Source organism: Sardina pilchardus, chromosome 5 (assembly GCF_963854185.1).
Source record: "Sardina pilchardus chromosome 5, fSarPil1.1, whole genome shotgun sequence".
In the NCBI taxonomy this organism is placed as follows: Eukaryota; Metazoa; Chordata; class Actinopteri; order Clupeiformes; family Clupeidae; genus Sardina; species Sardina pilchardus.
In genome coordinates, this window is record NC_084998.1 from 27,076,772 (window position 1) to 27,104,271 (window position 27,500).

Below are 27,500 nucleotides of genomic sequence, written 5' to 3' on the forward strand. Positions count from 1 at the left end.
CTCACCTGGAAGTCGTTAGTTTCTGGAAACAGACGGAAGGTCAGCGAGAGGAGAGACGAAGAGCGAGCGGGAGAAAAACAGAAGAAGAGGTTTTCATGAACAGCACGCCTTTGGGGCTCTACGGTAGACTGCACACTGCACAGACTATGAATCAAAGCACAACTGATAGACACTCGATCTAAACTACCGCTAAAGGCTAGTGGTGTTTAATCAAGGCCGTTCCGCTGTTGTGCTCTAGATCGTACACAGTCACTGACTAGAAATGGAAGTCCAACGGATTTGGATTTAAGGGAGTGTTTTTTAGAGACGCTCAATCTAAATTCCCACGCTAAAGGCTTGCGCTGTTTCATCAAGGCCGTTCCGCTTCGCTGTGTGATTCTGACCAGCCTGCTGCGCTCTGATTGGCTTACCAAGCATGTCTGGTTCTGGTTCTGGTTCTGATTGTCTAAATGCCGGTGCCCACCAGACACGGCGTTCAGCGGTGTGGGCTTGACGTGCAGGATTTTAGAACAGTTTTCTAGCCCTGTGTGCGGCTGCCGCACGGCAGACGTTTGCAGTGGGCTTTGCTCCGTTAAAAAAAATAGAAAAAAGAGTTCTCATTTTTCACTTGTCACGTCGGGCCGCGTATGTGTCCGGTGGGCGCCGGCCATAACCTGACGAGCCAGACCCACATCAAGGTGTACAGTAGGGTCTGGGACCTCACCATAGACAGGGCTTAATGGGAGGGGTGGGATAAACAGTTGTCTTTCAAATTCCCTCTCCACGCAATAGGATGGCGCTACAACCAATCATCTTCTTGTTTTCAAGTAGCAGGATGGGGATTACACTTAAGAGTCACAACTTCTGGTCGCAGGTCAATTGTCATTATGTTAAGCCCACCCACCGACTCTATACACAATGTGATTGGCCCTGGAAGTTTAATTTTTCCAGCTCGCAAGCCAACGGAGAGTTCCTAGACTACCCTAGGGGTAAGGTGCATCTAGATTTCTAGGCTAACGCACATCTGGTTCTGCTTCCAGTTCTCTTACCAAGCATGTCGGTGCCCGAGTCCAGCTCATCTAACGTCACAAAGTCATCCAGGTTATCAGGGAAGTCCGACATCTCTGCGTCCTCCTGCTGCGGATACCAACAAACCGAAGTGAAACATTAACCCACCAAATCAACCACATGACAAACTCATGGTTCTTGAACAACTAAAATCTATATTCTACATCAGAGAAGACTATGTAGTGTTAGTCAATCTGTCTAACTGTGTAAGTGATTGGTGTGTGGTATGTGTGTACCTGGTCTCTAAGTGTGTGGTGTGTGGTGTGTACCTGGTGTCTAAATGATTAGTGTGTGGTGTCTGGACCTGGTCTCTAAGTGATTGGTGTGTGGTGTATGTGTGTATGTACCCGGTCTCTGAATGATTGGTGTGCGTGTACCTGGTCTCTGAGTGATTTGTGTGTGTGTGTGCATGCGTGCGTGCACATGGTGGTGGGTTTCATACCTGGTTGTCTTCATCTCCTGAGGCCTGCTCAGGTTGGGCTGTCCCAGCAGCATCAGGGGCTGGGCCTTCTGATGGCTCCGCCCTCTCTACATTCAGTTTGTGTGTTCATTTAGGTTTGGGGGGGAACATCACACACACACACACACACACACACACACACACACAGACACACACACAGACACACACACAGACACACACACACACACAGAGAGAGAGAGAGTCTGGTCAGCTCACCACAGAGGGGAAAAAAGAGAACTCATTTTTCATCCACCTCACTGTTTGTTGTTCGCATTAGCACCACAACCAACAAAAACAAAAACACCTTCATCAGAAATAAACAAACTTCCATCAAGACAGCAGTAAGAAGAAAGCGTGCGCGCGCACACACACACACACACTAACGAACTCACTCACCCTCGCCATGCGTGACCTCTGACCCCTCGGTGACCTCCGTGGGCTCATCAGAGCCTTCCTCCTCCACCAGCCCGCGCTCATCCTCCACAGGAATCCCGTCTTCCTCGTCCAAATCCTCCTCTTCCTCGCCGAGCTCCATCTCCTCCACATCCTCAGGGTCCAGGTCTTCCTCCCGTAGGTCCGCCCACTCTGCGTCTGGTTGGCTGGCCTCTCCGCGAGGCCCGCCCTTTGCTGGCTTCTCCTCCAATCGAGTCTCGTCGCTGACCTAAGAGCAGAAAAAAAATGCAACTTCCAGCAAACCGCTCATTGCAGCTAAGTAGCCACTGCTACAGCAAATAGTTGTGCAATCTCAATTCTACCGCTAACCCTACTTACAACTTAGCACTAATGCTAACTCTGCTTCCAGCAACACAACTAGATAACCAACGCTAACCCTTACAGCAATAAAGCTCAATAACCAGAGCAGACTTCAACTCTCAGTCAGAAGCAACTGGGTCATTCCGTGTCAAATCAGATAAGATTGTTGCTGCACCGTCTCAGATTTTGTTAAAACTTTGTGTATATCATCAATGGGTCCTAAAACCAAGGCCTGTGAAATATTTCTGTGGAAATCATCTGTCTTCATATCTTTTTTAGACCTTGAAATTCTTTCATTTTTACAGCTTGAAAAACACATGCCATGTCTGGGCATTAATATCTTGACAAATATGTTCCCTAGCCTCCCCAAACTTTCTAGGGTGGAAGATCAACTCATAATAAGCATGTGTAAACAGTTTAAAGTCTGTACTAAATGTCTCTTGACTCTCGAAAGGGCCCTCAATTTTGGAAAAACGTGCATTAAGTGTGATATTTAGGGTATTAAAAAAACTGTTCATCTTTTTCACTTGGTATCAGTCACTATTTCCTCTTCAAATACGGCAGTTAATTAATGTTTTCCCACAATTTGAAGTCTCCACGACAAATAACCATGACAATAATAACAATAAAACAAGGCATGTTTGTATTTTGTGTCATTTTCATGTAACTGAAATGCTATGTGGGGTAGGTAGTAGGATCATGAAAATCTATGTGGAAATAGAAAAGTATATGGACATGTAGTGTGTAAAGTTCTAATATTGCATCCAAGCCCCGTTCACAGAATAAATGCATGTAGTTACAGGTGTTTTGGTAACACCAGAATAAACATTTACAATAAAAAAAAGGGAAGTTTGGCACCCCCCTCTGGCAAAACAGTAGCATTTTGCTACTTTTACAAGGCATTAACTCCGGTAGCTATTTGAATGGAATGGAAAGGCTATATTTTACTTCTCGTATTCAAAAAGAAGCAGAAATTCCTAATACCTTGAAATTGAAAAGGATGCCAAATCCACCGAATTATGTACTTCAAATTATGTTTTAACCATTAATCTAAAATAGGCCTTTCATTAGTTGGTGGCTGTGAAGTTCTCAAAGGCCATCTGAATATCTTCATACGTACTGCCGTCCTGTCCTGGTAGTGGCTGGGGCTGGCACAGCACACAGCACATGAATGGCAGCTGGTCCACTGGGGTGCAGGAATTTGACCTTGTAGTCCTCCAGCTCCTCTGACTTCTCCAAGGCATACCCTACCCACCATTTTCCATCATAGACACATATTGCCCTACCTGCACATCATGCTGCGGTGCCTGAGTGGCATTCTGAACAGTGTAAGACGTATGAAGATATTCAAATGGCCTTTGAGAACTTCACAGCCACCAACCATTGAAAGGCCTATTTTAGATTAATCGTTAAAACATAATTTCAAGTACATAATTCGGTGTATTTGGTATCCTTTTCAATTTCAAGGTATTAGGAATTTCTGCTTCTTTTTGAATACGAGAAGTAAAATATAGCCTTTCCATTCCATTCAAATAGCTACCGGAGTTAATGCCTTGTAAAAGTAGCAAAATGCTACTGTTTCGCCAGAGGGGGGTGCCAAACTTCCCTTTTTTTTATTGTAAATGTTTATTCTGGTGTTACCAAAACACCTGTAACTACATGCATTTATTCTGTGAACGGGGCTTGGATGCAATATTAGAACTTTACACACTACATGTCCATATACTTTTCTATTTCCACATAGATTTTCATGATCCTACTACCTACCCCACATAGCTTTTCAGCTGCATGAAAATGACACAAAAATACAAACATGCCTTGTTTTATCCTTATTATTGTCAAATTCATTTGATTTGGAGACTTCGCATTTTGGGACAACATTAACAAAGGATTATATTTCTATAGAAAAGACTCATTGATGGCAGGTGTGTCCCAATAAAAAAGTTTTGAGACCCTCAATATCACTTTTTTTGCATGTTTTTTCAGAAACTAGGGACTTCTGTACAACCAATGAGACTGTGGTACAAACATTTAATCATTGAATCTTACTGAGAACATGCTTGTCTTCCATTCTATAAAGTTTAGTCAGGCTAGGAATTATACTTTTTAAGATATGAGTACCTTAACATGGCCTCCAAGATAAGGTCATTTAGAGAGTGTAAAAAGGCAAGGGCAAAAAGACAATGAAAACAATAGAATTGAACAAAAATATTTCACAGATTTTAGTTATGGAACCTAAACATTGTGTATACAAACTTTGAAGAAAATCCGAGTCGGTGCTGCAACCATTTTCCTGGATTTTGTCTGATTTGACACGGAATGACCCAACTTCCACGAACACAGGTTAAACAATATCAGTAGGCTGTTCCGCTATCACAGGTTAAATAACATCTGTAGGCCTCTGTTCCACGAACACAGGTTAAATAACATCAGTAGGCTGTTCCACGAACACAGGTTAAATAACATCAGTAGGCCTCTGTTGCACTAACTCCCCTCATAACTCTGATAATTGACACAGTCTCGGGGCCATAACGGGGTCCACGTGCTCACAGGGATCTGGGTTCTAGTCCGACCCGGGTCATTACCTGATCCCACCCCATCTCTCTCTCTCTCTCGTCCTGTCCTGTCCAAATTCAAGGCATAAAAGCCCCCCAGCCCCCAGAGACAGTTTCTGTCCAGTGTCTGCTCTCACCTGCTCTACCGGAGCACTTGGTGTCGAGCTGTCTGTGGCGTCCCCACTTTTGTCCTTTGAGGATGAGGATGATGAAGGCGGCTTGGTCTGGTCTTCGCTCTTGTGCCGGCTCCCGCTGTGGCTCCTCTCGGGACTGTCACTATGACGACAACAGACGGACACGACTCAGTCATGTTACTGACGCTTTTTAACCAAAGCGACTTACTGGACGTCATGGTGAGCATTTTAAGCTATCTAAAGCAAATCCAACAACAATTATAGGAACATTTTAAAAAGGTAGAGGGCAGTAAGAATAAGTGCCACAATGAGTCATGCGTCGACTACCTCACTCACTTCTTTTCCTCTATTTCTAGACTTATCTGAATAACGACTCTGGAGAACAGCTACGAGAACTGTTCTGAATAAAGAGTTTGGAAAGTAATCAGGAGAGCAGAACTAGATTTATCTGTTCTGAGTAAAGTCTTTGAAAATTAATGAGGAGGACAGAACTGTAGACGAACAGAGGTCTGTGGGAGGAGGAAGTGGGTGATGTGTGTCACACCCCTGGGGGTCTGTGTCTCGCGGTGTAATAAAAGATAAGATAAAGGATACTTTATTGTCCCCCAGGGGAAGAAATGAATCGCGGGCTCCAGTAACTGCATCACAAACTTGCAACATACCACATAAAATATATACCCGGAAGTAATATATGCGTGTCTTGGGGGGGCGGGGCTTGCATCTCGTGTGTGTGTGTGTGTGTGTGTGTGTGTGTATGTGAGTGAGTAGGTGGGGGGGGGGCTGTATATCGTGGAGGTGTGTACTTCGTGGATGTGTGTATTTCATGGAGGTGCGTGTCTCACCGCAAAGAGTGCTTGGGGTCCGGCAGCATGGTCACCTTGACCTTGGTTCCCAGGATCTTGAGCGGGCGGTCGTAGTAGTACTTCACCATCAGGCGAGCATCCTCCCGGTCCACCATCTCAACCTGGGCCTGCATGGGACCGGAGAGAGAATCAGAATCACAATCAGCTTTATTGGCCAGGTTTGCGTGAACAAACAAGGAATTTGACTCCAGTTAATCTTTGCGCTCTAGTACAACACTCAACAATAACATAAAAAAAACAGTAAAAAAGAATAAGGGCAGTATTAGAATGAAGGACTAAATACAGTACATTTTCAAATAAATAGATGCTATGGGTGGGATAGATGTGTCAGGAGTTTCACAAACACACACACACACACAGACAAACTCACAGACACACCAGCTAAAGCAGAACATGCCTATTAGTGACTGAAAGGCCAACTGGCTATGGAACTACACTCTCATCTGGCGTAATAATCAAGGCAACTTGCAAACTACTGGCACTACTACTGCATGTTGTCTATGGGGACTATTTACAGATGCTGCGTATGATATCACTGCGCCTATGGTACGTTTGCAAGTTGCCTTGATTATTACGCCAGATGAGAGTGTAGTTCCATGTCAAATCAGCCTAGAAAAACGCCAGGTTTCATTTTCAGTTGGTCTTATTGCACTTTCTAACTTGAGAGGAGATGTTTTAAATGGGAAAATTACCAGAAATCTTAGTCACTTTTAAACATGAAGCTAGCAGGCGAGAAGCTAATGGTCTAATCCGATTCAGCTGAATCCTAGCATGATCTATGCTAGGCTGAAGCTAAAAGTTGTATCGCCAGACTCACAGAATGGCTGGATGAACGGGAACAAGGTAAATATCGATTGTTTTGCTCGAGGGGAGGTGGAAAATGAGCGTATTTCCAAAAATGGCGGAATATCCCTTTAACACTCTTCTGGTGTCCAGTGGGCTACAGTGGCCTAACACTCACCTCTGAGCCACTGAACTTGGAGCGCCGCACGTCACCAAACATCTTGACGACTTCTAGAACCTTCTCTTCGGTGTCCTTCTTGTCGGGCAGGCGGGTGAAGAGAACTGCGCCAGTCTTCGAGCTCCTGGATTGACTTCTGGAATCCCCGCCTCCAGGGATCTGGAGAAAGCAGAGCAACGGGTTTAATCTCAAGCTAAAAAGGGTCGGATCTATCGGAAAGTAGCATAATTAACTACTGCTTCCTCTAGATAAGTGGTTCTCAAACTTTTTCTGTCATTCCCCACTTTGGAGGTGGAGAATTTTCAAGCCCCACCCGACCCCATCAACCAGGCAAACTGGCAATGTTAGAAAAATAAATGTTTCCATGTTGCATTTCCTGCCTTGCTTTTTAAAGATTAACAACAACAACAGCAAAAAGCTCCTCCTGTTCTTCGCACCCCACCTGGCATGGTTCTATTCCCCACCTGACATGGCTCTATTCCCCACCTGACATGGTTCTATTCCCCACCTGGCATGGCTCTATTCCCCACCTGACATGGCTCTATTCCCCACCTGGCATGGTTCTATTCCCCACCTGGCATGGCTCTATTCCCCACCTGACATGGCTCTATTACCCACCTGGCATGGTTCTATTCCCCACCTGACATGGCTCTATTCCCCACCTGGCATGGCTCTATTCCCCACCTGACATGGCTCTATTCCCCACCTGGCATGGTTCTATTCCCCACCTGACATGGCTCTATTCCCCACCTGGCATGGTTCTATTCCCCACCTGACATGGCTCTATTCCCCACCTGACATGGCTCTATTCCCCACCTGACATGGCTCTATTCCCCACCTGACATGGCTCTATTCCCCACCTGACATGGCTCTATTCCCCACCTGGCATGGCTCTATTCCCCACCTGACATGACACGGCTCTATTCCCCACTATGAGAACCACTGCTCTAGATCCCTGTCCTTAAAGCTCAGAAAGGTCTCAGAAAGGGCTAGGATGTGGAGAAAGTAGCATGTCTAATTAGTGTTTTTGGACCTTAGTGCTATATGACACTATTTATTACAACATACTGACACAATACTGACATTTTTACTTATGATGACTTATGAACACACACACACACACACACACAGATTACCTGTATACTGGCAACGTTTGGGGAGAGGTAGACGTAGATCTTGTGTTGCTTGGTGAAATCCAGCTTGTCGTAGAAATGTGATACCATAGCATGGGCCTCAGTGTGAGAGCTGAACTCCAAAAAACCCTGGACAGAGAGAACAGGTGGATGAATTATGGATGGATAGATAGATGGGTGGATTGGAGAATAAATGGATGGATGGATGGATGGATGGATGGATGGATGGATAGATGAGTGGATTGGAGAAAAGATGTCTGGATGGGTGAACAAGGGCAACAACATGCTAATAGATAGAACTAATAAAGATACTTCATAATAAACATTCAAGCTAATGCAGGTGAAACACTCAATTACATACTGTATGCACACACACATGCACATACACACAATCACAATTCCACATACCTTGGAGGGGAACACCAGGTGCTTGACAACTGTTCCAAACGGTTCTGCCAGTTCTAGCAAGTCTCTGACTGTTACAGAACCCAAAGGGAACTTGGTGACCACCACTCTGGTTCTAAAGACAGGACGCTGCAGAGGCTAGAAAGAGAGAGGGCAAAGGGTTTCTTAAACCACACATATCTATGAAGGTGACTGACAGCTCCTAGGTAACCTAGAGGAGTATTTCACAAAAGCAGAATTAAGATATCCAAGATACAGTACCCTCCAGAATTATTGGCACCCTTGGTAAAAGTTGACTAAAAATAGGTCTAAAAAATAATCTTTAGGTGATTTATTGTACTCCCACAATGAAAACAATGAGGAAAAATACACCCTGCAAGGGAAGCAAATTTATTCTGAGAAAAAGGAAAATCTCATAAAGAAATAAATGTTTTTAATACAAACACGTCACTCACAATTATTGGCACCCCTACTTGTAATACCTTCTTAAACCTCCCTTTGTCAATAAAACTGCATGTAATATTCGTCTCTGACACCCCATAAAGATTGAGAATACAAAGTAAGGGATTTAAGATCATTCATCTTTACAAAACCTCCCCAGATTGTCCAGATTGCTAGGTCCACACTTGTGCATTCTTCTCGTTGACTCATCCCACTGTTTTTCTATGGAGTTTAGATCAGGGGACTGCTATGGCAATGTCTGAAGCTTGATTTTGTGTTCAGTAAACCATATTTGTTTTGATCTGTGCATTTGTTTTGGTTCATTGACCTGATGAATGATCCAATCATGACCAACTTTTAGGGCCTTGGCAGAGATTGTTTGATTTCCTTTTAAAATGTTCAGGTTTTTCTTGGTGTTCATGATGCCATGCACCTTAATTAGGTTCCCAAGGCCTTTGGGAATTAAAACAGCCCCACAATAGCACAGCCCCTCCACCATAATTCTGATTAGGCATGGGGTTCTTTTTAGTATAGTCATTCTTCTATGTACGCCAAAGACACCTTAAGTGTTTTTAGCAAAAGAGCATAATTTTATTTTCATCTGACAATAGACCACACTCCCAGACATGTCATGGTACCATTCAGTAACTCCTGCCATTTACATTGTTCATTAAATGACTCTACTGGCTTTAACCTGACATGCTGTCTAAATAATCTATTAGCAGTGAGGTCACTTTTGAAGATTTTTTGGGGGGACTTGGTGACCCCAAGATGATAGCTTTGTCTGTAACTCTCAACAGTGGTTCTTATTGATTTTTTTTGCCTATCATACCATCCCTTATACTGTGCGTGGGAGCAAAATAGCCATGGGTCTTTGTCCAAGCATGTTTGCCACATTTCCAGATGATTAGAACCTTTTAGTCATCATTTTAATTGGAAATATAGGCATTTTCAACAAAATACCTAGTTTCCATAGACATCCTCTTACTTACAAATGTCAACACAATTTCTTTTTATTTCAATTTAGTGTATTCTCTTGTCTCTCCAATGTTGAAAAATGACTAGAGGATTTAGCCTCTGAGTGACTTCATTTTCATACCATAGTGAAAAAGAACGTCATGAATTACTTCTGAAAGTTCACAGACACTCTGATTTACTTTAAAACGTTGCATTTACATAGGAAAATGCTCCTGTTAAATGTTGTACATAATATGCTTCAGGGGTGCCAATAATTGTGAGCAAGCTGTTTTTGTTAAAAATATTTTTTTCTTGATGAGATTTTCCTTTTTCTCAGAATAAATTTGCTTGCCTTGCAAGGTATATTTTTCCTCATTGTTTTCATTGTGGGAGTACAATAAATCACCTACAGATTATTTTTTATACCTATTTTTAGTCAACTTTTACCAAGGGTGCCAATAATTCTGGAGGGTACTGTAAGTGATATAGCGAGGCTTGGAATTAAGTTCTTAAAAAATTCACATGGATGTCTGATTTGAATGACAGCTAGCTGAATTAATCAGATAATGTAATTAGCATTCAAATTAATTTAGCTTGGCTGCTAGCCTGTCCAGACCGGGGTAGGTGCAGAGAATAAATTCCCATGGCAACGTATGTGTATCTCTTTTGTGAAACCAAGTCAAGGCTAAATTCATCCAAGATAACCAAAAAAATCCCAGTTTAAAGCAACACTAAAGCACTTTTCATCTGTCTCACGCACACTATTTGTTTATCCAGGAAACAACAATGTCGATAGACAAAGTAGAGTATGTTGCGTTATTTTATGAAAGAATGTTGTATTGCGACATCGAAAGCAAGTCAAATTTGTAGTTTTTTTATGTCTCATTTCATCGAACTACAGATCCGCTACCCGATCTGGCAAACTTACATAGTGCGGTTACAGCTGATATGAGGGCCGTGAAGTGAATGTGGAAGTGCTGTTCACCCCGTTACGAGTTGATGAACCACTGAGAAGATTTTAGAAACATCATTTTAAGGTACAAAAAACTCTTTAGTGTTGCTTTAATCCTTTATCTAGGTTTTGTGAAACACCCTCCCCCCCAGGTCAAGAGAAAGTGCATTGAAAAAGGTGATAGGGCAGTATATCAGTACACCACAGCCTGGGAGCAGGTTTCAGAGTTCAGGCTGACCTTCTGTGGGCCTGACAGCACCCTCTTGGGGATGGACATGTCCGAGCTGGGGAGCGCTCCACCTGGGAAGCAGAAGGAAGGATTAGCAAAACAAGAGTCCCAAGACAGGGAAGCTTTAGGATTTACAAAATGGAAAATAATCAACAACAAGCTCTTTGCGCTTGCACAGATGTTAGTTAGTTGTCCCGGCCGCCATAAGACGGTATAACGGACCTGTTTGATAATTATTCACTACTACTGTGTTTTTATGAGTGCTGTGTTTTTATGAGTGTATTGCAGTGAGAATGCTTGTTGACAGAAAACATACACTGTATGCTGCTGGACATCTGAGGGAATACCCTGGTTACCCGGGCAAAAGGATGATTACCTGTGTTACGGCTCGGGTGTTTGAGGGAACGTCCAGGTCTGCGGTCTGTATCATTTGGATAGAGGGATTGGGATGACCTGAGAGGGACAGGAACAACAAACATGCTTGTGTGAGAGTGTGTGTTGTGTGTGTGTACGAATGAATGTGCAACAGACTAAACTAGTGTTACTTACGCTCCTTGCTGGTAGGGATCCCAGCTGGGAAATCTGCAGGTGAAAAGCAGAAATCAACCATTAAGGTATCAGTCATTTATACGTATTACATATTATATGTATAGTTATTTATCACCTGGCTACCAATCACCTATGCCCCTATCGAACTGCAGCATCCTCTTATTTACATTCATTATCACCAATCACCTAGTATGCCCCCATCTAACTGCAGCATCCTCACATGTGCAGCCCAATACCTACGGTACAACTATACTAGCCAATTACCCTCCTGTCCGCTCCCACTTACAGTCTTAAGAGCTCCTTCTTGGAGCAATCATGGCGGACACCACGGAGATGGTCTTTCCACGTCTGAGAGGGAGACGGAGGAAGGATGGAGAGAGGGGAGGAGGAGAGGAGAGGGAGAAACAGACAGAAGAGGAGAGAAAGAAGAGACAGGAATAAGAAATGTAGGACATGTTCAACAGTCACTGTCACCACTACACAATACAGAATCCCACACTCTTGCAGTACACACACACTCGCGCATTAAATTTTGCTAAATCGATGTATAAGCCGCAGCTGATAGTTGGGAAATTACGGTAACACACAAATCCTGCAGTACACACCAACAAACAAGTCCTGCAATACACACCAACAATCGGTCCTGCAGTACACACAAGCCCATGTTAAAACTACGGGCCTGTTGCACACACTAACGCATGCACACGCAGGGGCTCACCGTTTTGGAGTTGACCCTGCAGTGGCACAGGCCGCAGGTGTGGGGGAAGGTGTGAGGTACGTTGCCATGGAAATCAGACACCTGAGAGACGGAGAGAGGGACAGAAAGTTATCCACCCCTTCACCACAGGAACAACAGTATCAGGGGCGGTGGTAACGTAGCAGTTAAGGAGCTGGGATAGTACCCTGAAAAGTTGGGGGCTCAATTCCCGGCTTCCAACGTTGTGCCCTTGTGCGCTTAAGCCCAAGTTGCTCTAGGGACAATGGCCCTTATAATATAATTGACATAGGCATATCGCTTTGGATAGAAGCGTTGGATGAATTAATAAATGAGCAGCATGAGAGTGTGTGTATGTGATGGATACCTGCCACGAGTAGGGCACCTTGGGAAGGTTATATGGATACCACTTGTCTCTCATACTCGCTTGAACTCATTTGAACCCTAAGGCTTTGTTCACACAGAGGGTGTGTGTGTCTGTGTGTGCGCATGTGTGCTTGTGTGCGTGCGTGTGTGTGTGTGCGTGTCGAGTACCTGATAATTAAAGGGCATCTTGGGGAGGCTTTTGGGGTACCACTTGTCTCTTAGACTCTTGATGAAGCGACTGTAATCCCTCCTGGTCTTGTGATAGGCGTCATCGTCTTTTTGAATACGGGGCGTCCCTGACGGCGACTTCCACGGTCGGGATGTTGCGGAGGAAGAAGAAGGTCCACCGCTGGGCGTGTGGGTGTCGTCATGGCGAGAGGAGGAGGTGGAGTTGTTACTGTCGTCAGCACGTCGAGCATCGGTATCAGACTTGGTTGTTGTGGGTGTTGGGATGCTAGCCTGAGTAGAACAGAAGAGACAAACCACCAGCTCAGTCTCAACATCTCAAAAACAAACAAAAAACAAACCACCCCTCCTCAGGACAAAGTCTATTTAGAGGTGAGTGAAAAAGACTGCTCTGCCTCTACAGCAAGGGTGCAGCATTTGTCACAGACAATCAGCTGGACATCACATGACGCCTTTAATATGTACTGATATATGTGTGTGTGCGCTCTGAGTGTGTGTTTGTGTGTATGTGTGTGTCTGTCATATTGCTCTGCTCTTTGTCCACAGTAACTCCACTGCCTTGGCCTTGGCCTGTGAGATGATTCCTATTCCTCCATGCAGTTTGAAGTAATTCACATGATATGTTCAGAGCCGTTATGTTACTCTAATAATGATCTGGCTAAATTAGTGCAGTTACTTATTATCCGCTGATAACACTTGTGTGCATTGCTCATTATTTATTTTGGGTATTCAATTGTGTCATACTAAGCTACTAGGGGGTATTCCAAGTACGTGGTTTAGTGACAAACCTGGGTAAAACTCCTACAACAAGAGCCCAATGGCATAGTTTTGTTAGGAGAATGAAGCCGTACTCTTCTATTAGGAGGTTTACCACTTACTCTGAGTTAACTTATCCAGGATTGTCACTAAACCACGTACTTGGGATACCCCCCCAGCTCTCTATCTATCTGTCCATCTAGAGGCCACAAGGACAACAGCTCCTCCTGCTGGCCTATCACAGCACATGCACACACTGAAGATGGAAAGGGTTTGGGGTGCCTCTCATTCGTCTTTTATGCATCCTCCCTTCCTTCCTTGGTCCTCATCCTCACTGATCTACATAAAGAATGATGGGGCGGCAACAATGGGATAGTCTATCCAGTGTTAGTTATAGATCAGTGGGAACGAGCCTGGCGGACCGAGCATCGAGGATCGAGGAGAGATGTTGAGAGGCACCCTTGGTGAAGTATGAGGCACAAGTGATACCTTCTTAGCCTTGAGCTGCATGATGAGGTAGGGGAGGGTCTCGATGCTGATCTCGTTCTCGGGGATTTGAGCAAGAGCGTCTACGTCCTCCGGAGCCAATCCCAGCTCAGCAAACAGGCTGGAGGTGGGCACGGGGGGCGGGGCGTCCGCAGCGGCAGTGTCCTCCGCACTGTCCATCACGTCACTGCTGGGGTCACTGGGATATGGTGTAGGAAAGGTCAAGGGTCAAAGGTCAAATGCGACGGACAACTAGCACAATCTGATAATAAAGAAGAGATGTCAAGTCAACAAAGTGTTGTTTACAGGTACAAGGTTCCGTTTCTCAGGCAACAATGTGCGATTACCTCCTCTAATATCCCTCTAAAAAAACATTCCTCAAGTTCATATTGCAGCACAATGTGCTATATGATCATCTTCGGGTTCTCAAGTTTCCAATTGCCTACTATGTAGCCCAAAAGCTGTGCTTCAATATCAAGACCAACACCTATTATGGACCAATTCTGTTACCACGGGTCAGATGGACATAGCCAGTGATGGAATTTGAATCAGTAATGAACAAATCTCTCAGATGATTGGTGCTCTCCTTCTAAACTGATGCAAAAATCCCCACACTGTCTAAAGAAGCTACCTCGTTAGTGTGCTTGAACACTGAAGACAGCAAATGGTTTCAGGAGATCACGTAGCAACAACTCGGGGGACAGGGGACGCTCCAACACAAGTTGAACTGTTGGCCAAAACACAAAGATGCACCACTTCTCAATCAACTCAGATTTAAGTTAAGCGTACAACTCTTACAACTTTTTGGAAGTCAGCCCGTGCACTAACTTCGATATAGCTACATAGCTGGAAAAAGCCACACTCCAAGAGTCTCTACATTCTCTCAATATTGCTAGTAGTGTTACATCTAACAAGGCCGCCTTCGTTGGCTAGAGCTTCAATAGCAACGGAGAGCACACATGCAGATACTTTGGCACAGTATCCTTGGAACCAACAAACGTTATAATAGCGAACCTATCTACAGTTTACTCCTGAAGTCCAAAATGGCGATCTAATGCTAAGCTAGCACCCGAAACAGTCACAGCCAAGCGGTTGATTAGGAGTTGACGCTGCTCTCATTCCAAAGATAGTCCCAATACATGCAGTAGTTATGATTGTCATTAACAGGAGCACAACGCACAATGATTATTTGATGTTAGCATTCCCGATAACTTACAGGACTAATGTTAACAATGCAGGGTCCCACACGGCAAGCTGGCTAGCAATTCTGCCAATGTATTGACGTTAATGTTACAAAACGTAGCCGTTAACGTAGATGGAAATCTAGATGCTAGGGAGCACTTCCTGACGTGTTCTGGTATATCACACATTTCATTCAGGGCAATAATTCAATAACCTGAATTTACCTGGGACACAGAATTACACCAGAGCCCCTTTAGGGAGAGCCGGTCCACTTCCTATTAACTCCATTGTACCGGATTGTTCCTGCAATCTGTTGAAATTCCGCTAGGGACGTTGCCGAGCAAGTGATAAGTGAATTGTGGTCTATGGGGCTAAGCGGCTAGAACTCGTTTTTTTCACAGTTGACAACTTCATTTCTTAATGTACATTGTCGTAGTAGCTACCTGAGTATAGGTTTTCCACTGGAAATGAAATAAAAAGTCACTCATGTCCTTTCTGCTTTTCATAGGATGGGCCGTTTCCCCTGTAACATGCTAGCATTTAGCTCATGGATGCTCGCGACACTCGCGACCGATTACGACCGTCGTGAAGCTGAACCTTCTTTTAGGTCTATGGCCGTAAAGTGGTTCGCTTGTGTCACGTGACATGAAAACTTTGAAAGGGTTTTTAGGAATAACAACACATATCGAAAATTGTATTGGTCAGCTGATTGTCAAGTCAAGTTATCCTGCATCGCATGCATTAATGCAATTTTAGGAGAAAAAATTATATAACGACAAATGTGGTACTGGGGGGTTCAGCTCCATTGCTACCCATTCATTCATCACTTGCTCGCGATCGCCCTCTAGTTGCAGTACCATGCGGAAGTATTTCGCTAGTGGTCCTTCTCCCCTTATTAGACATTCTCTGATTACACTAACAAACTCTGAAGCATTCCGTTCAGGTCGACGCCATTTTGTCAACAGTGGGCGTGGTGGGTCCGTAGGCCCTATGTTTTGGTTCCTTGCCGTTTCGCCTGTGCAAAATTCTTTAAAGGTAGGCTAGGCCAGTATGTTGGATTTACTGGAGATAAAAAATCAAGACACACTGTCAGTATATTTCTGTTCCCATGATGTGGGACCCGTTTTCAATGTTTGTCAAAAGAAAAGTTCTTCTATTTCTTCTCAAACTCATTGGCCTTGGCTCATTTTCTGTGAAGAACAAACATTTTTTTTAATTTTAAATGACTACACATTCATATTGTTATTTTGTTAAGTTATTGCGGCAAAGTATGAATCCCTGATCAATATGTGATTGGTTTGGCTGGACCAATGATTTCAAGCTAGGTTTACGCCCTCACCAGTCACCATGTAGCCTACAGCTGTCACACTGGGCCTCCTTAGGGCTTTGAGCTTGCAACCGGAGGGTTGTTGGTTCGATCCCTGACCAGTCCACGGCTGAAGTGCCCTAGCACAAGGTTCCTAACCCTTCATCACGCGCCGCTGTTGGGCAGGGAGCTCACTGCTCTGGGATAGAGTGTGCTTCACCTCACTGTGTGTTGTGTGTGTGTTCACTAATTCACACATTGAGATAAATGCAGAGACCAAATTACCCTCACGGGATCATAAAAGTACAAGCTATAGCCTAGGCCCTAGGCCTAGTTATGTTGGCTAGTGTTGGAAAGGTTTCACAATTGTGATTCACTTTGTGAGTTTAGTTGAGGTTAACCGTCCTTTGCCATAATGTAATTAATCAAAGGTGTAGGCCCTATGTGATTCCATTCAAGCGGTCATGAACACACCAGAAGCACAGAATGGCCGGCCCAGTCCAGAGGTGAGACCCTGACACCAAGCAAGTAGCCTGAAGCTCAAGGAAAACTACTGTAGGCCTACTGACAAAACACAGATGACCAATTAGAGGTGTGCAATAACTCCTTGTGTGCAAATGACTCATTGGCAAAACTGTTGCTGCTTAGGATTGCCATTTGTTGCTTACTTACTGTTACAGCATTCTAGACCATAGTTGACAAATTTAAATCATTTTTGTCCCTGTTAAGAATGTTGGACCTAAAGGTCTAAAAATAGAGTCAAGGTTTTAAAAGCCAGAAGTTCTTCTTCAGGAGAATAGATGGACTGACAATCGTTAGTAATGATTATAATGGTTTATTCACACTGATTATTCATAATGATATGTTTATATTCATGATCATTTATTAATCATTAAGTATTACAGTGATGGTTTATTCATGTTAAAATATATATTTTCCTTACAGTTACATGTTACAAAGTTAAATGTTACCATAAAGACATTGAGACGCTTTGATATACTATCCACAAAAGTCTTTTAAAATACAAGTTTAGAAAACACACAAACATGCATGCACGCGCGCACAGACACACACACACACACACACACACACACACACACACACACACACACACACACACACACACACACACACACACACACACACACACACACACACACATAAACAAGTTAGACATGAATAAAGCGCCATGAGACATGTGTAATGTTTTGGCGCTCTATAAATAAAATTGAATTGAATTGAATTGAATACTGGCCAAGTAAATGTCAAATGTTTCGTCATCCTGTATAACTGCAGTTACTGAACTACTGCAGGTTTCAGTCCCAGTAATACACTCTGGAATGTCTGCTTATTTTCAACATAAGTTAATTTTTGCAAATAAACAATAAAAAAAAGGAACTGGTCCCCTTTCCCAAAAAAAAGAGGAATATTCTTCTTCCAAAACCCAGTTGGGTTTATAAACTCTTGAGGTGCTGGATTTATAAATTCTAGAGATGTCGTGTTTATAGTTTGGTTTGCCGTGAATCCGAGTCCTGTTCCAGTTTCTGGTCGACGGTGGAACCCCCCTGCAGGCTTCCAGACGCCGCATTGCGCTGCTTCTGGACGCTGAAGTGGACCCCATAACCGAAGTAGATCAGGAGACCTGACAACACAAGGGGAGAAACATGAGAAAAAAACATCTGATATATTAGGGGTGTAGAAATTGCCACTCCGAGTGCTCCGAGCACACTTAACTGTTCGTAAATTTGGAGCGTGGATGGAATTATCGTGTGTTTATTAAGAGCATCACACTCTCAGAATGTAGTGTTAGAGTGTGGTGTCTGTTAACACAGGAATGTAGTGTTAGAGTGTGGTGTTAGTAGTGTTGACACAGGAGTGCAGTGTTAGAGTGTTGACACAGGAGTGTTGTGTTAGTGTTGACACAGGAGTGTGTTAGAGTGTTGTTGACACAGAAGTGTTAGAGTGTTGATACAGGAGTGTAGTGTTAGTAGTGTTGACACAGGAGTGTAGTGTTAGTAGTGTTGACACAGGAGTGTGTTAGTAGTGTTGACACAGGAGTATGTTAGAGTGTTGACACAGGAGTGTAGTGTTAGAGTGTTGACACAGGAGTGTAGTGTTTGTAGTGTTGACACAGGAGTGTGTTAGAGTGTTGACACAGGAGTGTGTTAGAGTTGACACAGGAGTGTAGTGTTAGTAGGATTGACACAGGAGGGTTAGTAGGATTGACTCAGGAGTCGTCCTCACCGACTGCCATCCAGATGGAGTAGCGTATCCACGTCTGTCCATCCAGCTGCACCATCAGGTAGATGTTGACAAACAAGCTTAGCACTGGGAGTGCAGGGACCAAAGGCACCTACACAAACAACAGGAACAGGAAAACAGGAAAACACGCCAACAGGTAAACAACAGAGGGACCAATAGGACCAATAGGACCTCTCACTTTACTTCTTTAGAAGCATTTGTGAACACCAGCGAGTTGCTAGGTGGAGAGCCTCTGGATGAAAATGGGTACATTGTACAATTCTATATTCCCAACAATATTTGTCATCATAGGGACATGTGAGAGCTCAAACTGCCTCTAGCTCGACACAATACAAATTCAAACCTACATAAATACATCAACCTTCATACAGTTGGCTTTTAGGCAATAAACTGATGGACAGCTGACTGTTTTCACTATAAAACAGCATTATCGTTGCAGCGATAATGGATATGCACTCTACAGTACAGTAACTGCCCTGAGCTAATAAACAACATGTCGGGCCTCTGATGTGGCCAAGAGTATTGTAGAGGCCTCAGAGTGAGATAGAGATAGAGATAGCTGGAGTTGGACTGCTTGTATCAACCTTCCAGGCTAATCATCCACAGAGCAGGATGGGTTTCCAAGTAGGCTACATGGTTTAGTGACAAACCTGAGTAAGTTAATTCAGAGTAAGTGGTAAACTTCCTATAATAGAAGAGATGTATGGTTTCATTCTCCTAATAAAACAATGCCATAGGACGCTTGTTGTAGGAGGTTTACCACTTAGTCAGAGGTAGCTTGTCCAGGTTTGTCACTAAACCACTTGCAGTACCCCTCAGGAATGTCATAGAAGTGTGTGTTTATCATGAAGGCTGCCTTGGTACAGTTCTGGGGCTGCCTCCAGACTGCAGTGTGTGTGTGTGTGTGTGTGTGTGTGTGTGTATGTTTCTGATCTGTGTGTGTGTGTGTGTGTGTGTGCGCGTGCGCGTGTGTTTGTGTGTTTACCATGAATGCTGCCTTGCTGCTGCTCTGCGGCTGCCTCCAGACTGCGGCCAAGGAGAGCAGCAAGACCAGCGATATCACCACCACCAGCAGGATCATCCACCACTCGCCTATAGAGCCCAGGCCCCTGCTCAGGATCACACTCAGCGCCACCGTCAGCAGGACTGCAGGGAAGGACACGCACACACGCACGCACGCATGCAGACACACACACAGGCACACACACACACACACACACACACAGACACACACACACACACACACACACACACACACACACACACACACACACATTTGATTGTTTTATTTGGAATGAGCAATATTGATTAAAACCCCACAGCATCCAAATATTGACAGAGCCTGTTATGTCTCACTTGAATACAAACATTATACTAATAGTCACAACCATAAATAAATAAATAGGCTATGTACGTTAAGGATAGAGGTGGCATCGCCTTTTCCAAACATGCAGACTGCCTATGATTTCTGGCACAGAACAGTATTTGGCTAATTGCTTAGAGGCCTTTTTACTCACTCACACACACACACACACACACACACACACACACACATAGACATACTGTACACAGATTCGCAATTTGTAATACAGATATGATATCTATATGTGTCATAAGGCACAGTGCAACTAGGACACCTTTTCGGAAATCGGGTTGTGATATAGTGTAATCAACACATGATGATATGCACACACACACACATAGAAGAAGACACACACACACACACTCACACCAACACAAACACGTACTCATGAAGACGGTGAGCATGGACACAAATTGTGAGGTCTTTGGGTTGGGTGCCGATGGGGGTTTCTTGATACTCCAGGAGGGAGTGTCTTTCTCATTCACCTCATCACACGCACCAGGCTGGTATCTGCACAATCACAACACACACACACACACACACACACACACACACACACACACACACACACACACACACACACACACACACACACGCACACACACTCATTATTGTACTTCATATATGGCTGGTATCTGCACAATCACCACACACAGTCATTTTTTAACTTTATGTATAGCTGGTATCTACACAGTTGCAACGCACACACACATTATTGTACTTTATGTATGTCTCGTATTTGCACAATGACAACACACACATACACACACACATTATTATATATTTTTTATATGTCTAGTATCTGTACCATTCTAACACACGCAGTAATTATATCTTTGTCATTATACTTTATAAGGATCATGTTACTGTTACTCTTATGAGGACCACAGATAAATCCTGACCCCGACCCTTGACCCTTGACCCTTGACCCTGACTCTGACCTCAGGATGAGGATGCAGACGGCCACCAGTGTGTAGGCAAACAGAGTTCCAATGGACATCATGTCCACCAGGGCCTTCAGGTCAAACACCAGGGCCATGACAGCTGCAAGGCAGGAAACACTATAATGAGGATCACTGACAGGAAACACTTTAAAGAGGATCACTGACAGGAGACACGTTAATGAGGATCACTGACAGGAGACACGTTAATGCAGATTAAAGGGACCAAGAGACAGACAGACTGAGAGACAGGCAAGCAAAAGGGCCGAGAGACAGACAAGCGAATGGGTTGGGGGACAGACAGACTGAAGACAGACAACTGAATGAGCCAAGAGACAGACAGACTGAAAGACAGACAGGTGATTGGGCCAATAAACAGATTGAGAGACGGACAGGTGAATGGGCCAATAAACAGACAGATTGAGAGACAGACAGGTGAATGGGCCAATAAACAGACAGGCTGGGAGACAGACAGGTGAATGGGCTGAGAAAGAGGCGGGTTCTCACCAGCGACGAATCCGGAGGAAATGGTGGCGATGACGGGACTCTGACGGGAGCTCATTTTGCTTAAGGGTTTGAAAAGTAGCCCGTCTCGAGCCATGGCAAACAGAACCCGGGGCATAGGGAACATAGAACCCAGGAGACTGCAGAACACACACACACAAATACACGCACACGCACACACACACACACACACACACACACACACACAAAGGCGATCAGACGTGTACACAGAACACACAGGCACACAAGCATTTAAGTGTCAGCCTGAGAAAGAGTGATGGATTGCTGACTAACTCGCTCTGGGATGTGCATGTACTTACACCAACATAATGAATAACTAATGCAGTTCAGTTCAGGAGTGGGGATCAGTCTTGGGTTCACGTCCTCATTAATGACTGAATAGAGGCAGCACTCATGAGGCTAATGAGTAGCTTGATAGTGAAGAAACTTTGATCAAGCTCAGGGCTGTGGGTCTTATGCAGAGTAATAGCCTCAATGACAGTAATACATGTAATGCCAACTCTGTCCACAGGGGGCAGGCTGAAAGCTTTAGGTTTGTCATCTCCTCTCCCTGAAGTGATCTGAAGTGATTGGTGTTTGAGTTGGAAGACCCGACTCATGTACTGTGTGAGAAAAGTGATTGGTGCATTATCGGGGAGACCCCACCCACCTACTGTGTGAGTAAAGTGATTGGCGCATGATCCGGGAGACCCCACCCACCTACTGTGTGAGTAAAGCGATTGGTGCATGATCCGGGAGACCCCACCCACCTACTGTGTGAGTAAAGCGATTGGTGCATGATCCGGGAGACCCCACCCACCTACTGTGTGAGTGAAGTGATTGGTGCATGATCCGGGAGACCGCACCCACCTACTGTGTGAGTGAAGTGATTGGTGCATGATCCGGGAGACCCCACCCACCTACTGTGTGAGTAAAGCGATTGGTGCATGATCCGGGAGACCCCACCCACCTACTGTGTGAGTGAAGTGATTGGTGCATGATCCGGGAGACCGCACCCACCTGGTGGAGAGGGCGCAGAGGGATCCGACCGCCACCACATACTTGGCGGGGCCCCAGCCCACATATTCAAACGCCACGGGCAGCGGGCTCTGGAGACTCAGCATGAAGTACGGCATCATGAGGGTCAGCGCCGCCGACACGCCGAAGTACGCCAGGAAGCAGATGAGCAGAGACGCCACGATGCCTATCGGGATGGACTTCTGCGGGTTCTTCACTTCCTCTCCTGCGAGACACAGACAAAGGAGGTCAGCTAGATGTCGTCTACACACTTGCACAGGTGGACGGAGGGATACTTGGCCTCCTCTGAAAGACAAAGTACAATCAGCAAAGTTCTAATTCAATGAACAAAGTTTCAAATTCAAAGTTCTCAACTAGTGGTCTCATTTGGTGTTTTGGTTTTTAGCTCACTAATCACTGTTTGTCCTTAGAATCATCTCATGGAATTAAATTTGTGGATAGATTTTGTATGGTTATTAAGTAAGTGTCTTAGCAAGTGACTTTAGACTTTGCCCTACATTTGAGTTTTGGCCCACAAAGTTACCCTGAACATTAGAGGGGCAAGGACAAATGTGTAGGTAGATAGACAGAGAGACAAAAGGAGAGACAGATAGACAGATCGATAGACAGACAAGTAGAAGGCAGCTTTCTGAGGCAGTAGGACCTGTGGTGGCGATGCAGTCAAAGCCGACGAAGGCGTAGAAGCAAGTGGCCGCCCCGGCGATCGTTCCCTCGATGCCGAACGGGAAGAAGCCGCCTGAGCCATAGCTGTCCAAAATCTCCCCAGTGATGTTGCTGTGGGGGGAGGGAGGCGTTATTTTGTCATATTTAACTGTTTCACAAGACTAAGGTGACCAGATGTGCGAGACCAACACAGGGGAAATGTGGAAAAAACGGGGACATTTTTAGTCTATCAATCTGATTGAAATACATTCAAGTTTTATCTTCAAAAAAAAAAATGGGGACATAGGTAGTTTTTTCTGTATTTTCCTGGGGACATGCAAACAAGACAGGGTCCCCTTGAGACCGGGGTCGTCTAGACGTCAAGACCCCAATAAAGGCTGTCTCTCTGTAACACCCCAAAACCCACAACATGGGAGAACCAGCACCTCTGTCTGTATGTCTGTCTGTCTGTCTAGATTGTCTCTTGGTCAGGGTTTTTGGGGTAAGACACCTACTCCAGGTCTGTATGGTTGGCTATGAACTCCGGGGTGAGTTGCCAGTTCTTCAGATCTCCCTTGATGAAGCCAGAAATGACGACAAAAATCAAGACCAGGATGTTGATGGCAGTGAAGATCTTGTTAACTGTGGCGGACTCCTTAGCTCCGAACGCCAGGATACCTGGAGGAATGAGACAGCTCAGTGTCAGAGTGACCCGATAGCATCACACACACACACACACACACACACACACACACAGAGTCCCCTCCTATTCTTACCCATACAACATAGTTAGACTCAGCCCAAACACAATCATACTTAAAGACTGTAAACTCAGTAAGAGACTGTAAAAGAAAATAGTTTTATTGTTATTGTAATCTCCAATTGCATCCCTGAAAATGAGGACTACACTCAATGACCTTTTGAGAGTAAATAAAGGTTGAATAGATAGATTGATGACGCTCACGCATAAAATATAATGATAACGACATGAAGAACGATATCGTTGGAAATCACTTTCAGACTGATTTTTCAGAATGATAAACAAGCTAACAGCCAATCAGAACCCATCACATTTTAGTCATCACACTTATAACCAGGAGAGAGTTGTCGTTATGGTTACAGTTATTATCGTTATTGTTATCGTTCTTGGTATGAACGGCCCTTAACAGCTTTTAATCAGGAGTCTGAATCTGAGCTCGTTCTTGTCAGGAGTTCCCCACCCACCGGCCAGAAGCATGATGAGCCCCGCTGCAAAGAAGTCTGGGTAGGGCGCCAGGCCCGACAGGTTCATGGGCAGGTGTTCCCTCAGTGCCGTGGCGATCACGTTCCCGATGAGCTCATCGAACGTTCCACTCCAGGCTCTCGCCACACTGGAGGTGCCTGATGGAGACCACACAGCAGATCATGAAACAATATACGACGACAAAACAGACCATAAAACAACATGCTGTTTCAGCCGGACGCAATGCATGCAGATGATCGTGGAAGGAGGTCAATTTTACAAAGGCTGACTGGAAGCCATTTTGGCACCACTTTGGACTGGGGAAGGACTTCTTCACCCACCCACACATACAGTACAGACACACACACACACACACACACACATTGAATTTACTAAGATTTGTATCTATTTATTGCAGCAGCAAATTCCACATAGTTATAAAGGTCTAAACCTTGGCAAGTGTTCGCAACAGAAAAAAATCCTGCTCTCTAAGATAGTATTCAGTGACAACAAGGCACAGAGGAATGTCTGAATCAAATATTTCTGTGAAATGCTGCCTTCTAAGATTTAATTGTGGGTGAACAGGCAGACACACACTCACACACACACACACACACACACACTCACACACACACACACACACACACACACTTACCAATGATGTATGACAGCAGTAGGTTCCATCCGGTCACAAACGCCCACACCTCCCCGACGGTGACGTAGCTGTAGAGGTACGCGGAGCCCGTCTTGGGGACGCGCGCCCCGAACTCGGCGTAGCACAGCCCGGCGAACACGGAGGCCACGGCGGCGATGAAGAAGGAGATGATGATGCTGGGGCCGGACACGGTTCTCGCCACCTCGCCCGACAGAACGTAGACGCCCGCGCCCAGAGTGCTGCCCACGCCCAGCGCCACCAGGTCAAGGGTCGTCAGGTTCCGCTTGAAATTAGACTCCTCGCCGTCGGGTTCCAGAGGCTTCCGCCGGGTCAGGCTCTTCAGGAAGGATACAGCGCTATCACACGGCATGGTTCTAAAGGACAGGAACACACACATCGGCATTTCAACATTCTCACACACCATAGCAACATCTAAACATTTTCATTTGTCATGGTTCTAAAGTACAGGAACACACACATCAGCATTTCAACATTCTCACACAGCATGTCAACATCTAAACATTTGTCATGGTTCTGAAGGACTGGCAGTCACACATTAACATTTAAATGTTCTCACATGACATGGTTATAAGGGGCAGGAACCCTCACATCAACATTTAAATGTTCTCAGGGGGCAGGGTTCTGCAGAACAAAAGCCTAAACATCAATATTTAAACATTCTCACATGGTGTGGTTCTAAAGGACAGGAATCATACGTCAGCATAGCTGCTATACTACACTCACACACACTCACACACAGACACACAAACACACTTCACACTTTCCCTCTAAACTCACACCAACCTGTCCCACACTAGTGTTCGAGTGACGTGACGGGGCAGAGGTGAACATACATCTTGTCCTCCCCTTCAGTGGCCACTCAGTATCAGTCATTTAGCTTTAGTTTCATGTGATTGGCTGTCATCTCTGTCATTTAGCATTCAGTATGATTGGCTATCACCCTGTTATGAACTGATCCTGTCCTGTTATGAGCTGATATAATAATCCTGTTATGAGCTGGTATAACCCTGTTTTGAGCTGATCCTGCCCTGTTATGAGCTGATATAACCCTGTTACGAGTTGATCCTGTCCTGTTATGAGCTGATTCTACCCTGTTATGAGCTGATCCTGCCCTGTTATGAGCTGATCCTACCCTGTTATGAGCTGATATAACTCTGTTATGAGCTGGTATAACCCTGTTATGAGCTGTTATAATCCTGTCATGAGCTGATCTTGTCCTGTTATAGGCTGATCCTACCCTGTTATGAGCTGTTATAATCCTGTCATGAGCTGATCTTGTCCTGTTATGAGCTGATCCTACCCTGTTATGAGCTGTTATAATCCTGTCATGAGCTGATCTTGTCCTGTTATGAGCTGATCCTACCCTGTTATGAGCTGATATAACTCTGTTATGAGCTGATCCTGTCCTGCTATGAGCTGATATAACCCTGTTATGAGTTGATCCTGCCCTGTGAGCTGCTATAAACCTGATATGAGCTGATCCTGTTGTGAGCGGCTATAACCCTGTTATGAGCTGTTATAATCCTGTCATGAGCTGATCTTGTCCTGTTATAGGCTGATATCACCATGTTTTAAAGTTCAGTTCAAGGCACAGGCAGCTAGTGAATGGTGAGGTGATGCTTGCCGTATGTGACAAGAAAATGTTTTAGCTTAGAAACCATGTAACATCGACTAGCGCACCTTTAATAGCCTACTGCAAAGATCGACATATAAATGCATAAAATAAGTCTACCATTACTCAACTGGTAGATTAAGTTATGAGTTTCTTTAATAACCTATTGCAAAGATCGACATACAATATAAATACATAATTAAGACTACCGTTACCAAATAGGTAAGTTAGGAGCTACTGTAATAGCAAAGATCGATATATAAACATAATTAAGTTACCCATTACCCAACGAGCTACTTTGATCCTCCAGAGGCTGTGTGAATAGGAACCCTGCCCTCTCAAGCCTCCGCTTCACTCCACCCTTCTCTCTCTCATTGCAGGACATTCTGTCATTATAACCACTGGTATGGGTCCAGGGAACAGCTACCATTGATCTCTCAATGAGCTACCAATGTCCATTCACTCACGTCATACACACACACACACACACACACACACACACACACACACACACACACACACACAACACACACACACACACACACACACACACACACACACACACACACACACACACACACACACCCATAGCCAGTGTCTATAAAAAGCTGAAAGAACATGACTGAGGTTCTCTTTATCTTATCCCTCTTTATGATCCTAACCTTGTAAGGTTATAAAAGAAGCTCCTCCCATATCCTATCAGTCATCGCCGACTGATCAGGGAAACCAATAACCATACAATGTTATTCCTTCCTAACAATATCTCAGTCTTAAAATAATATCTCATGACAATAAACTCATCAC

The 27,500-nt window shown here is 44.6% G+C and overlaps 2 protein-coding genes across 5 annotated transcripts in view; both read right to left on the bottom strand.

Moving 5' to 3' along the window:
- The window catches only part of zgc:152816 (uncharacterized protein LOC777712 homolog), a 22,954-nt gene extending 7,356 nt beyond the window's left edge, over positions 1 to 15,598 (bottom strand). Inside the window, exons 1-17 of one of the 4 annotated variants that reach the window (XM_062537157.1) lie at positions 15,574 to 15,598; positions 13,952 to 14,147; positions 12,689 to 12,979; positions 12,158 to 12,238; positions 11,726 to 11,787; positions 11,440 to 11,472; positions 11,267 to 11,343; positions 10,900 to 10,961; positions 8,315 to 8,449; positions 7,910 to 8,035; positions 6,774 to 6,932; positions 5,792 to 5,919; positions 4,953 to 5,091; positions 1,904 to 2,168; positions 1,490 to 1,575; positions 1,029 to 1,116; positions 6 to 22 (exon numbers count right to left, since the gene is read on the bottom strand). In XM_062537157.1, the coding sequence (XP_062393141.1) occupies positions 6 to 22; positions 1,029 to 1,116; positions 1,490 to 1,575; positions 1,904 to 2,168; positions 4,953 to 5,091; positions 5,792 to 5,919; positions 6,774 to 6,932; positions 7,910 to 8,035; positions 8,315 to 8,449; positions 10,900 to 10,961; positions 11,267 to 11,343; positions 11,440 to 11,472; positions 11,726 to 11,787; positions 12,158 to 12,238; positions 12,689 to 12,979; positions 13,952 to 14,128 (1,926 nt within the window). In that variant the 5' untranslated portion in view covers positions 14,129 to 14,147; positions 15,574 to 15,598. The other 3 variants (XM_062537156.1, XM_062537154.1, XM_062537155.1) reach the window with 3 other exon arrangements.
- A 1,859-nt stretch (positions 15,599 to 17,457) lies between these two features.
- zgc:175280 (cationic amino acid transporter 2 family protein) overlaps positions 17,458 to 27,500 on the bottom strand; it is an 11,665-nt gene continuing 1,622 nt past the window's right edge. The window contains exons 2-12 of the mRNA XM_062535722.1: positions 25,064 to 25,437; positions 24,411 to 24,566; positions 23,702 to 23,864; positions 23,188 to 23,318; positions 22,527 to 22,749; positions 21,510 to 21,646; positions 21,003 to 21,105; positions 20,447 to 20,571; positions 19,684 to 19,844; positions 18,681 to 18,789; positions 17,458 to 18,078 (exon numbers count right to left, since the gene is read on the bottom strand). Of these exons, the coding sequence (XP_062391706.1) occupies positions 17,939 to 18,078; positions 18,681 to 18,789; positions 19,684 to 19,844; positions 20,447 to 20,571; positions 21,003 to 21,105; positions 21,510 to 21,646; positions 22,527 to 22,749; positions 23,188 to 23,318; positions 23,702 to 23,864; positions 24,411 to 24,566; positions 25,064 to 25,433 (1,818 nt within the window). The 5' untranslated portion in view covers positions 25,434 to 25,437 and the 3' untranslated portion in view covers positions 17,458 to 17,938. The remainder of the gene's footprint in view (positions 18,079 to 18,680; positions 18,790 to 19,683; positions 19,845 to 20,446; positions 20,572 to 21,002; positions 21,106 to 21,509; positions 21,647 to 22,526; positions 22,750 to 23,187; positions 23,319 to 23,701; positions 23,865 to 24,410; positions 24,567 to 25,063; positions 25,438 to 27,500) is intronic.